The sequence below is a fragment of the Maniola jurtina genome, chromosome 2 (genome assembly GCF_905333055.1).
Source record: "Maniola jurtina chromosome 2, ilManJurt1.1, whole genome shotgun sequence".
NCBI classification, from domain to species: Eukaryota; Metazoa; Arthropoda; class Insecta; order Lepidoptera; family Nymphalidae; genus Maniola; species Maniola jurtina.
In genome coordinates, this window is record NC_060030.1 from 3,159,048 (window position 1) to 3,173,289 (window position 14,242).

At 37.6% G+C, this 14,242-nt stretch overlaps 1 protein-coding gene across 4 annotated transcripts in view; it reads right to left on the reverse strand.

The window, feature by feature from the left end:
- Positions 1-95: 95 nt before the first annotated feature.
- LOC123874424 (PRL-1 phosphatase) overlaps positions 96-14,242 on the reverse strand; it is a 38,125-nt gene continuing 23,978 nt past the window's right edge. For 3 of the 4 annotated variants that reach the window (XM_045919767.1, XM_045919753.1, XM_045919760.1), the window contains exons 2-6: positions 8,894-9,063; positions 7,102-7,580; positions 2,675-2,841; positions 1,868-1,999; positions 96-1,129 (exon numbers count right to left, since the gene is read on the reverse strand). In XM_045919767.1, the coding sequence (XP_045775723.1) occupies positions 1,021-1,129; positions 1,868-1,999; positions 2,675-2,841; positions 7,102-7,209 (516 nt within the window). In that variant the 5' untranslated portion in view covers positions 7,210-7,580; positions 8,894-9,063 and the 3' untranslated portion in view covers positions 96-1,020. Of the gene's footprint in view, positions 1,130-1,867; positions 2,000-2,674; positions 2,842-7,101; positions 7,581-7,722; positions 7,842-8,893; positions 9,064-14,242 lie in introns of those variants that run through there. The other variant, XM_045919776.1, reaches the window with a different exon arrangement.

Here is a 14,242-nt window from a genome sequence, read left to right on the forward strand (position 1 = left end):
AGTGTTCTACATATAAGTATTAGGTATATAATATTATCTTGTGCGATGATACGGAACCTGTATTTGACCGGGTTTTTTGTGAAATAAAACATCAATGAGTTTGCTTATAAATATTTTTATTTATGAATGTGACTGTTCCGTGGTTACACAATCATATATTTTGATTATCTTCATAAAATTAGAAATAGAAAAATAATATCAAAGAGCTATTTTATTGGAACATTCTGTGAGTCAAGTTTATCATTTTGTGTTGGGATACAATTTTATTAGAATTTCATCGTACATTAATATGTCAAAGGTAAAATATTTGTGAAATAGTTTGCAGACCGTGTCTAGAAAACTTAAATTGATATAATTAAATAAAATAAGAATTTAACATAAAGTTATTTTTGTCAGAGCATATAGCAGAATCATCTCAAAAACACAAAAAAAAAAACATCAAATTGCTTCTATTAGGTCTCATTTTCTTATAGATATAATAATAATTAAGTCTCTATGAAAGAAAATAATATTCAGGAAAACATATGATTTCAACACACATTAAAAAAAAAAGTATCGTAAGAATTCTACGAGTATAAGAGTATAAGCACGACTCTGACTGGATTTATTATTGAAGTTATTATGAAATCAATCAAGTATGTAAATACCCAAGTAACCGTTTCAAGTTTCAACTATGAACACAAATCGTGGCTTGCGACTATTACATATTCCACTATTACGAGGGTTATACACCTTCACTTCGAAACATACAAACATTATTTAGCTTACATAAGGCTGTAATTAAACGTCTCGGAAAACTCGATTACGTCAAAAAAACTGCGCCGAGATCGTAACCAAATTCTTCGGCTCGCGTCGGGAATGTCCAAGCTCGGGTGGAAAAAAAGAATTCGGTTAAAATCCCTACGAGAAAAGAAGGAGGGTAGTTGTCAAAAAAGGCTCGACGGGTAAGTTACATCTAGTCGTTAGTTGTCTATGCTCGTGTAGTGTGTGTGTGAAAGCAGAGCTAGGTTCGCTGTGACGCTACTGCACGCAGCAAGAGTTCTTGTGTCCGTTCTTCTTGAGGCGCGACTTGGGCCGGTACTTCTCCAGGTACGACAGCTGCTTGGCGTTGATGGCGCCGCGCCGCTGGCTGCCAACGACACGGGACATGTTACTAAGAGCTTACAACTCGTGGATCGAAATAAAGCGGCGCATTCTGTCTCACTCACACACTGTGAGAGTGAGCCAGAATGAGGAGAGAGTGATTAGCGCTGCCATCTTCGATTCGTTTCGAGTTTTAACTAAACAAGAGCTAAAGATTTAATGAACTTTGAAAGAATATGAAAAGGCACAATGTTTGCACAATTGTTATGAATTAACATAACAATTTCTAATTTTTGTTACTTTCAGGTTGTCTTTTACAAAATGCTTTCGAATTGTCAAATGAAACTATTACTGTTTCAGAATGCCTTTCCTATCAAAAAAGAATTAGCAAAAATCTTACACAGTAAATAAAAAAAAAAATTACAATATACAGTTTTTGACTCAATATACAGTTTTTGGCACAATATACAGTTCTTGACAAAATATTAAGTATAATAATAGTAAAAATATACAGTTTTTGCGTGGGAACGGAAGTTCAGAAGCACGCATCAGAGCGCATGACGCATCCCCACCTCACCTATTTTCGCCACATTGTTGGTCAGGTCGTTGATTCGTTGTTCTGATACACGGCCTCCACTATAGAAACCGGATTTAATGCCTATCGGTTTATTCGTAGCATATGTCGAGCCAGAGTGGAGTCCTAAGGACGTGCGACCTGACTCCGCCACCGCCGTCTCGGGCTTGTAGACGTGCCTCCACGACCCCATATGTTCATAATACTCACTCTCGGATGGTCTCGACGGCTTCCTCATACTTCATGCCGAGCTCGATGAGCGCAATGGCCACCATGACGGGCGCGCGGCCCAGCCCCGCCACGCAGTGCACCGCCACCGCCGACTCGGGCTTGTTGGCCGCTCTGTAACCATCAATGTACGTGTTCAACAGTGGCTTAAGCAATATAACATCTCAAGTTCAATGGTAATTTTCAGTGGGCGATTGAAAAGACACACAAGTATATTATGAGCAATTTCTAAAATGCATGACTTTCATTATGTCGAGTTTTTTGCATTTAAGTGTGAGAGATTTTGCATTTAATTGCGGGACATACACAAACATTAGACTCGGGATTTGATCTAAATGTCAAGGAGATAGTGTTCTTATCATGCAAAGTGGGGCCACTAGAGGGCATAGTCATAAGTCAAGTGACGATCGCGCGTTACTTTCTTAGGTCGCAGCGCGAATAGTTCTAAGATATACATAACTGACTTTCTATTACAAAGTAATGATTGATTGAATTTTTTCTTTTTAAATTATCCCCTCCATGGCTCATCCATTTTACGTAACATTGGTGAAGTGCATTGTGCTGGTGTGGCACTAATAAAAGCTTTAGTGCAAAATAAGAAGAATGTAGTTTGACTCACTCTATGCATGTGGAAGGAAAAAAGAGAGCAAGGCCAAAGAAAAGGGCAAAGAAAGGGGTGGATAGTGCTTTAACACGTGACACTAGTGAGTGGAAGAAGACATGTTGAGTCAACTGCCAACCCCACGTATCGTTGGATAAGGTCAGGAAGAAGAAATAGCAATGACTCACTTGTCCCGCAGTATCTCGAACCAATCGTCGACGACGTTGGCGGGCGGGAAGGTGCCGTCGTCGTAGGCCAGGTCGCGCACCTCGATGCCCTCGGCCTTGAGCGGCGCCGTGTCGTAGCTCGGCTCGCACACGCGCACCACCGTGCACACGTTGTGCTTGCGCAGCTCCTGCAAACGTGAACCACCTTATTAAATATCAGCTGTGGATTCAACTAGGCACTACACAGTTCACGACAGTGAGGTAAATTGTAACAAAACACCGAGGCTTGGACGCCACTGGTGCTGATTCTGAACACAACTTTTGAGTATTGGCTGTCAAACCGCGTGACTCTAGCTACCAGTTGCAAGCGTAGCGTACACTATAATTTAGAATTTTTAAATGTAAAATTCATGTCCCTCCTTTTTTTAGCAGTATTAAAAAAGAAAAAGAGCAGTACTCTGATTTGTGGGAGCGGCAATTCGAGGACTGACAAACAAAATAACCAAATACCAAATGAATTAGTAGTAGGAGCGGTACTAGAAATCGAATTATAGAGGTCCAATTGGTATTTCTTTCGAAAAGTGTGACGATTCCTTGACATCGTTGCATATAAAAATATAGCGACAAAATATACGGTCTCGTCCCGCCCGCTTTCTAGCTATTCAATAGTTGTTCAAGAAATCCTCCCGTTTCCGTCCGGCACGAGGAAAAACACGTTACGTGTGTTGTGACCTAGACGGAACGTTTTGTACGACCTTTTCGCCCACTTCAAATCGGCAATGTCACGGTCAATTTGTTTCTAAGCAATTCATTGCAAATACTATCACTACTAATATTATAAATGCGATAGTTTGTGTGTTGGTTTGTCCGTCAATTACGAACCAAAGGAACAACCAATCGACGAGATAATATTATAGTCAAAGATCAGGAGAGTGACATTATTATCTCTAAACTTCTATCTATCTCTAAACTTTTTATTTTTTATGGGAAAGGGCTTAGTTGTTTCCGGACATCAAAAATGTTTCTTATCTATGTCAGGTTTCAGATTGTACCTACATGCAATCAATTTACATTCAAAATAGGTACATTTCGTGCTTGGTACAGCTAACATTTGTGTTTCTACTTGATTCCTACACGCAGGCTTTCAAAATTCTTTGGTATTTTGTTTTAAGATTGGGATTTCGTTTTGTATCGCAAATGCTAATCTGCAAAATTAATTTCAATAAATTAGACAAAAATGCTTATATACGATCATCATCGATTTATATTAGGCATCTATTTATAGATCACATTAAGTCATGGTTTAATAGATTAAGTATAGTTTAATAATAGGGCATAGTTTTTTGGGGAAATTATGGTTAGAGTTTCAATACATAGGATTTCAGAATTCAGATTAAATGTGGGGTACCTGATTAAGCAACCTTGGTATAATATTTTGATAATTTGGATTTAGGAAATTCATCAATTTGAAAAAAATCTGTTGCTAACCACTTAGAAAATTTGAAAAAAAAAAAAAAAACAGTTGTTCTCGATATGTTAATAATTGATTTCTTTCTATCAAGTATTAATTAAGGTCATAAATCATGATAAATATTTTTTCTTTTAATGTGGATTCACCAGTATTTTATCGTATTTAGTAATCTAATTAAGTAACAGATATAAATCTAATAAACAAATAAAATTTATTACTCAAACTTGTCCACAAAGAGATCGTTTTGATTACAATGTTGCCTTTTCGTCGTTAAAAGATTCAACAACGTACGAAACTGTATCTTGAATCTCAAAAGCAAATATACACAAGTGTAAATTAAAAATTTATAACACCCCCGACGATCCAAAGTATCTGAGTTTTCCAAAACATCATTTTCAAATAAATAATTATGTATTTAGGCAACGTCCATCTTGACAGCTTGACATTTGTCAATTGACATAATATTATGAACCTAACGGTTATCTAACCTTCTTTTCTACAAGAAAACTAGAAAAGAGCTGATAACTCTTAAACGACTGAACCAATTTTTTTAGATTATAGCTAAGAACACTCTCGATCAAGCCACCTTTCAAACAAAAAAAACTAAATTAAAATCGGTTCATTCGTTTAGGCGCTACGATGCCACAGACAGATACACAGATACACAGATACACAGATACACAGACACACAGATACACAGATACACACGTCAAACTTATAACACCCCTCTTTTTGGGTCGGGGGTTAAAAAGGAAAGATCGTAGAGAGGAGAACTAACATCAAATCACTCGGCAAATCCCTTTGAACAAAGCCATGTATAAGATACAGAGACGTCTCTCTAGTTTCTGTATAAGGCCTTTTACCGGTGGCGACGTCGATAAAGCATGTACTACTTAAGTCTTTGTGAAATAGACAATAGTACCGGTTTCTTCTCAATCGATAGGAATTGGACGAAGTCACAGGAATTATAGAAAGCTCTTATATTCTTTTATTCAAGTTCTAGATAGTAAATTATTATAATGGAAAATGATAGATTTCAGACCGCTGGATATGTTTGTATCCGCCGCTCCCATCCAAATTTTGACCAAATTTTGTCCATACACAAAATTCCCAATGTCCCATAAAAATTAAGATAAGTAATTAAAAATACGGAATTTGGTGAAAATTTCCACTCTGTGTCTACTGCCTATTACATTACGGTTCACGAGATAGAGCCTGTTGGTAGACAGACGGAGGGACAGCGGAGGCGTAGTAGTTAGGGTCCCGTTGGCGCCCTTCGGCTACGGAAGCTAAGCTTGGCCATAATGTTAGATATGTAGCGATGACGGACTCTGGAATATTGATAAATGCTGCAGCGAAGAAACGAAACAACAAAATCGAAATAATTCGTTGCTACCTACAAAGACGCGTAGGAACTGCGTAGGGTGCCAACTGCCACTATTATTTCCCGTGAATTTTACTTAACTTTTGGGAGTACTTAAGTTATGTGTGATGTTAATAACAAGATCTATACATATCTACCGATGACGTAGATTGTATTGAAATAGTATAACGTAGGTACAATAATATTTACCACAAGCATTTAAAACAAAGATGACAAAAGTTATATTGACATATGTCGTATCGCCAGCTGACAGTGATCTACATCGCAATATAAGCAACAATTTCAAGGACATCAAAACTCTGCTAACACTTCATACTTCATACAGGCCAAAGGACTTTACCTTCAGTTAAAGTTACTTACTGAAAGAAAGGACTCATATTGGCAGTTGCAAAGTCATTACTTTTATGAGATATAAATGTGGATAGGTAGGTCAGGAATGTTGAATCGAAAGATTCGAGTTCTCGAGCTTTGGGTAAGGATTGTTATAGAGGAATAGTATAAAAGAATTTCGTGAATAACAATTTTATGATCTCTGGCCATCTAAATTTCGTACATGAAGACGCTATTTTGAATTCAGCGTGACAAATATATTACCGTTTAACCAATAAATCAATTCAAGTAAATATTTATCTTCGGAAGCGACAAGGACGAGAATGACGGTCGACGCAAATTCAAAGGATAGGATCACGTCGCATATAAGAAAAGAAGCGAGCAAACAAAAGCATAAAACATCCAACGAGTTGACGGTTTGCCTCTTTAGTGAGATAAGGAAAATCGAGGGACCCAATTTTCTTCAGGCCTAACTTTGCGAAAGGACACATCAAGGCTGTCTCTACCCCGAAAACAGTTTATGGACTCTATTGTATCCTCAAATAATATTTGGACGATTCAAGAAATTCGAATGGCTAAAAGTTACTCTCTGAAAAAATGGTTTATAACTTACCTATAGGTACACTCCAGAACAATGGAGCAAATTACAAGTCGCTATAATTCACCAAAACAGATAAATCTACGGTCCTACTCCTGAGAATTATCTGGTATCGGAGTGAAACGTACATTGAGTTTAGTTTAGAAGATTTGTGTGGTGGTGACTGGTGATACGTATTGCTTCTTCTTCCTGCAGTTTATGCATGGTTAGTGGGATGTAAGCCAAGGCAGTGGTAAATGCATTAGACGAAAAGTACCTACTTGTAAAAGTTTAATTGAATAAAAATATTTCTTTACTGATTTTATGCTTATTTCGTAGTTTAACGACATTTTATATTGTAATTATTCGCGATATATTCCCGTTATCTACAATACAAAATATTTCTTTTCTATTCTAGAAGTAGAATGGCTGACAGTGTATTTCGCATTACTGACAAGTAAACTTGAAGGTAAAGTTGATCTTGTATGGGCAGCGTAAGGTAAACTCCTCGATAGACCCAAGTATGGCGTTAGTTATAAGTACACAGCGAAAGTGTTGCGAGCACGCTATACCAGGTAAAAACTACGAGTCTGTGTCTGCGTCGCTTTCTTCAACACTTGGCGCTTCTATATATATGTATAAACCACGCCTTGAAGATTTTATAGTAATAAATATTGGGAGCATACCTGTAAGTAGCCCTGGATGGTGACATCCGAAGGTCTGTCGGTGATGAGGAAGCGCATGTTCTTGTACTCGATGAGCGAGGGCGCCGGCCGGATGTCCTTCTGCTTCATGGTGACCGTTTTACGATTCCCGCACTCAAACTCGATACACCGCTCGCGAACCGGGTGGCAGATTCGTCTCACACGCGTCGGAAACTTGCAGCAATCCGTCAGAGTCAAAACAGACAAACTGTCACTCTATTTCCACACAACACACTCCAGTTTCGTGGCTTCTGTTTAAAAAGGGTCCAATTATATAATTAGAACCACCCGCATGGATATCGCTTTCAACCACTTGAGCACATTCGGAGACTAACGGACGATGATTACGAATTGGGAAGCGAAACTAATAAGAGATTATGCGATAAAACATAAGTCGGTTCCAGTTGCAACCTCGGCAAATGATATGCTCCAATTAACAGTAGGATCCGATTTTAAGGTAACTGAAACAAAAAGAGATTTTTATTATTACCACTAGGTAGGCATTGCGTTAAGGTTATTTGCGTACGCGATTACATCTCGGATTTGCGTCAATACGCGAAAGGCGACTGAAGTGGATTTAAAAAGTTTTTAAAAATAGCGTACATGTTCCGGACGGGCCATGTTTAGGTCATGTGAGTGTAAGTCCAGAGGTATTCGCAAACTGCGGAGCTGGTGCCAATAGCGCATCACTTATTAGCGCGTTCACATCATATCGCTCTTGTCCGTATGTCTACATAATGTGATAACACTTTTGTAAACACTACGCAACAGCACTCACACTGTGTGTGCTTTGATTAATACCTATTGATTGAGATCACACCGGGCTGCATTCACTATACGTGCTAACTGATTAGTGTATCAGCGTTCTGACCTTGATGCCGAAAGAATAGCAAAATACCATTTCCTGCCCATATGGCAACTCTATTTCACAATGTATTGTCACTTCTGTATATGTACAGTGCGAGTAGCTAAAATAAAGCCCCATTAGTCTAACCCTTAAACGGGAAACACGTATGAGTAATGCTATTAAAACCTAACGTAGACACGTAAAATTACACAAAATGTGACCATTTATGTTCATATAATAAAAACGTGGCTTCAAAAAACCTAAATTATGGGTACATGAAATCAGCCGAAACAGCTCAATGAAATATCTAAGGGTATCAACGGCCTTAAGTGCCTATATCCAGATTCCTGGCGCAAAATTCTACGCTAGTGACATGCACAAGAGATAAGCAACAGAGTCTTGTTCTGGTTGCATCAAGAATCAAGGATCAGCTTTACTGTTTACCAAATAAGGCAAAGAAGACGGCACCTATAGAAAAAGAAGAAAACGTGTAAATAGAAATAAGTGGGTGTATGTAGCTCGCTTAAGCGCAGCGTAGGCAGACCTTGACAGACGTCAACAAACGAGGCACAGGGCACCGCTGGATTCTGGCGACGCAAGACCATGGCGTGAGGAATTCCCTACAAGAGATGTATGCCCAGCAGTTAGATGTATATCGGTTGACGATGCGTGTTGTGGCGAACTCTTCTGGCAACATGGGTGCACGACGCCCGTGAGTAGTTGTGGAGGGACTTGACCTGGTAGCTCCGTGTAATAAGTTGTATTTACAAATGGGAGGGTGTATAGTATATCGCTTGGTGTTCGGGGTGCGTGTCGTGACGTGCTCTCGGCAACATAGAAGTCGCCTGTTGAGGCGCCCTCGAATTTATTTCAAGTGTTAGGGGCTGGGGCTTGGGCTGGTAGCTCCGCGTAGTAATTTGTACTCACAAATGGGTGGGTGTATATCGCTCGGTGCTCGGGGTGCGTGTCGCGCCGCGCTCCCGGCAGCATGGATGTCGCCTCCACAGACGCCCGCGAATTTATTTGTGTTGGGCCTGGCAGTACTCCGCGCTGTCCAAGCGGAACTCCATCAATGTCGCCACAGAACAGTTTCCCAGCTGCAACAATACACAATCGAATTATACTCTCGTACCTACTAGAGTAACTAATATGACGTCTTGTTTACGTTTTGCCGCTAATTATGCTTTCAGAGCTCCCACTATTAATAGCGACTATTACTAAAATGAGGACAAATTTCTCGTTTATTTGTCTGGTACCGCTAATGAACGGTCCCGTTCTTAAATGCTTATTCGGTTACAGTGTGTCATTATTATCGCCGTGATAAGAGCGAGATGATGACGCACACTACCAATCCAGTTGCATGTAATAACAAATTCGTATGGCGTCATTTTTTGCTCAACTGTGCTTACAAATTACTGACTAAAGAATTTTCAGACTCGTTGATATGATGACGTGGCATTTGTGATCCATAAAAAAATCAATATCTGATATCTCAATTAAAATAGGACTCTGATTCAACAAAATTTGTGTTGTTCTGGGTCGCTTCGCTGCGCACAAAATTTATAACGACGTCGCAACAAATTTTTGGCAGACAAACAGAAATGAGAAGTAGTGGTAGTGACATGTCGTATAGCAATGAAGGAAATTATGTTTACATGCTATACTAGTAGGTATATTTTGAATGCGTAAATTCAAGCAAACCGTACACCGCGCGCCGATCGCCGTCCTGCGAATCGTTCCAAAACGATTGGCAAAATATTTAAAAAGTGTTTTGTTTTCCTGAAGATTTCATTCAAAGAAAGACGCAACCAGACTTGGCGTGAAGCCAAACAGAACACACACACAACCCACGTACCTACTTATTTGTATATTTTATGCCGAGAATTTGGACAGCTCTATATATCTTCATTCTTAAGAGATAATAATAATCAACAGTGTAACAAAACTATAATTGTTTATCGTTACAATCCTTTAATCCATACTAATATTATAAATGCGAAAGTGTGTCTGTCTGTATGTCTGTCTGTCTGCTACCTTTTCACGGCCCAACAGTTAAACCGATTCTGACGAAATTTGGTACAGGGTTAGCTTATATCCCAGGGTCGGACATAGGCTACTTATTATCTCGGAAAATCAAAGAGTTTCCACGGGATTCCTAAAAACCCATCCGCTAAACCGCTTTGTTTTGGTACCGAGGTAGCTTGGGTCCCTGTAATTGACATAGGCATTTTATCCCGGAAAATCAAACAGTTCCCACGGGTTCTTTAAAAACCTAAATTCACGCGGACGAAGTCTCGGGCATCCTCTAGTTAGGTTATAAATAAAATATCTATTGATTATAATTTATAATGCGTTGGCTCATTAGAAGCTAATTTATTATTGGCAATAAACTCTACTAATTAGAGTGCATCTTGTTTTAAAACGAACACCAATTTAATAACAAAAATACACAAAAATAAAATAATGTAACAGCGTGCACAGGGATTTTGACCAAGGTAGGCATAAGGCACCAGGCATGCACAAAATAGGAAAGAAAATTTTAGGGTGCGCAGTGCTTTTATGCATGTATAGAGGGCATGCCACTGGCTAAGTGACAGCATAATATCACTAAGAATTACTTAGAGATAACTACTTTTACCTTGGAAAGGTTGAAAGTCTGTAAAAAACAAGAATTGGCGTAAACTAAATTGCCCTCATGGCACATTATAATGTGGCGAATGGTTGAAGAACCTCACAAAGATTATAGAGAACTACCGAGATCAACGTTTAGAGGCAAATTCATGTTAAAAATACTTTGAGCCGAACCATTCACAATTTCATACCCTTTTAACAAGAGCCACTAAACATTATTATAAGAATAACAATTATGCTAACATTACAGATGATACCGAACAAAATCATAACAATATGAAAAGATTTGTTACAGAAAGGCCTATCTTACAAAAGTGTAGTGACACATTCGAATGTTGGCAGTATTCGCAAAAGATCCTGATGCCAGTAGTGGAAGTTTAGTAGCAATATCGGTCAGAACAGTCAGCAATGATCCTATCATTACCTTTTAGATGAAGTTTGAAGATGAAGAAAGAAGTTTACTTTGCTAGATGCTCCAGGTAACAGGAAAAGTAAAAAAAATATACTCCGGACTGTCTCAGACAATTTAATATATCATGTAGCAAATGGGGAGTGCAAGATTGTCCAAATCCGAGCAGACGCGACGGTCGATAAACTCCAGACCACCTTCTACACCCCTATGGAACAATGCAAACGATTTAGACTAACGATTTTTAACGTCTGCCCTTCTAGACAGTCTAGCCGTTCTGAAAATCAAGTGCATTTGAACAACGTAATTAAATTGTGGAAAGGGCCGGTAACTGGGTAGGTAACAATAAAAAAAGATTCTAACTTTCTGACTTGTGATTTTGTCTACAGTATATCCACCTGTTTAGTCGCTAAAATTTTCGTTACGGTCAAATAAACAAGCAAAATTTACAATTTTCCACAAATCTTATTCCAGATCTATATACTTCATCACATTATGGACATAAGAAAAACATTATGCAATCATGTCATGTAGAGTACTACTACATAGGTATTTAAAAATATAGTTAGCTATTGTAAGCAAAAAACGTCACTGATTCTATGAAATAGATACCTACTTATTAGCACGGTGTACTTGAATGTGTACTAGAATAACTTGTAACTTCCTTTAACTAGGATCTAATAGCCTCGCTAAGACACGCATGTTTATAGTCGAGTGACAAACACGTGGCAAACAAGGCGATTACAAAGGACAATGTTAACCACAACAAATGCGCAGTGTTTATACGGCATCTAATGGTTCATCCACACGTACGTTACGTTGTTTGATGGTGTCAACATCATTGTACTTCATGCAGGTATACACAATTTCACAAATCCGAAAGTAGGTTTCTGCTCGTTGACCTGAACCATGAACTACGCTGCTATTTGACAGAAGATTACTTTAAATGAGAGAATTTTTTTCACAAACCTAAATTGTTGAAGCCCTTAGGGATAAATCATTTAAGAAAGTAGACGATGTTGTATTAGGATCTTTTTTAATAACAAACCTCTTTTGTATGTTAATATTCCTTCGTCATGTAATGACAGTAAAAAAAGATACATAATAAAAAGACATGTAAAACTGATGGTGTCTTATTTAATAAAATAATTTTATGATTAAATTATAAACACGACATGGCGCAGTCGGTTACCGTTTAAAACATAAATAAACAGGTGAGAAATATATAATTATAATTTATAATGGAGGAAAAGGGCAAAACTGTCAAAGAGAATAGACAGTATGGATCGATAAATCCACCAACAGAATTGAGCTGGCAGGGCCCAATGGCCGAAAATTGGCGTTTGTTTCGACAAAAATTCGAGATTTATTTAATTGCATCGGACAATGAAGGTAAAAGCCCAAGGGTAAAGACAGCCTTGCTGTTAAATGTAATAGGCGAAAGATGTATAAAAATATATAATACGTTTGTTTTTGAAAAAGCGGAGCATGGCAATGATATAAATAAAGTCATGCAAAAATTTGAAGACCATTTTAATCCAGAAAAAAATGAAACATATGAAAGGTATAGATTCTTTACAAGAATGCAAAAAGATGGCGAGTCTTACGAAGATTTTCTGGTTATGTTAAGAGACTTAAGCAGCACATGCAATTTTGGAGTTCTTACAGAAAGTTTAATTAAAGATAGATTAGTTTGTGGAATTACAGACACAACTGTAAAAGATAGACTTTTACGTACAAAGGATTTAACATTAGATAAAGCTATTAATATATGTCGTATATCCCAAGAGACAAGAATGCAGTTAGAGAAGATAACATTGGCACATACTCCGGATAATGCACATAGTAGCAATAGTTCGGATTACAACATTAATAAATTTAATGAAAAACAAAATAAATTGACAAAATCTGGCTTTACTGGCCAGCTTGAAAAGAAATATAAAGAGAATTTTAATTATGATAAGAAATTATGTAAAAGATGTGGCTATAACCATCCAATGAAAAAATGTCCAGCGTATGGTAAACGTTGTGTCCGCTGTAATGGTTACAACCATTTTTCAAGTCAATGTAGAAATCATTGTGTTCATGAAGTAGAGGATGAAGATAATGATGCAGCGGGTGAGAATGTTGAGGATAATATTAAAACCATATTATTTGGAGCAGTTTTTGTCAATGCACTAAAAAGAAACGTGAAGGACTGGACAATCATAGCTGGAGTTAACAACGTGCCTCTTCATTTGAAAGTAGACACAGGAGCCCAAGCTAATGTATTATCAAATAACATGTTGTTACCATTAGGTTTAGATAAACATAATCTTTGCCAGTCAAAAGCCAGACTGACTACTTATACAGGTCAGGTAATAAATTGTATTGGTAAGTGTTCACTGCCTATAAAATATGAAGGCCAAAACTATATATTAGATTTTTATGTAGTAGACTCAGACAAAGCATGTAATATTTTAGGGTTGCAATCTGCAATTGAAATGCATTTAGTTAATCCTATAAAGAACATAAATGAGACTAAAAGTATTGTATCTGAATATGATGATTTGTTTCATGGTTTAGGATGTATGAAAGAAGAGTACGATATAAAATTGAAACCGGATGCTACTCCTGTTGTTCATGCAAGTAGGCGAGTTCCGCTTGCTATACAACCTAAGTTGAAGAAAAAATTAGAGGAACTAGAAACAATGGGAGTAATATCTAAAGTCACACATCCAACAGAGTGGGTTAACTCTATAGTTATTGTATACAAACCCAATGGAGATTTACGATTATGCTTAGATCCTAAAGATCTCAATAAAGCTATAAGAAGGCAACACTTAGAGTTGCCAACGCTTGAGGAGATTACTAGTAGACTTTCAGGCGCTGAATTTTTCAGTACATTAGATGTAAAAAATGGATTCTGGAATATAAAGTTGTCTGCAGCGAGCTCAGACTTGTGTTGTTTTAATACTCCATTTGGTAGGTACAAATTTCTCAGAATGCCTTTTGGAATATGCAGTGCTTCTGAAGTTTATCAGCATCGCATGCGTCAAATATTAGATGATTTGGATGGCGTAGATGTTTATATTGATGATATATTGATATGGGGACGAACAAAAGAAGAGCATGATAAGAGATTAAGGCAAGTTTTCAATAGACTTAGGCAAGAAAACGTAAAACTAAATAAAGAAAAATGTAAAATTGAGGTAGAGAAATTAAAATATTTAGGACATATTATAAGTAAGAATGGT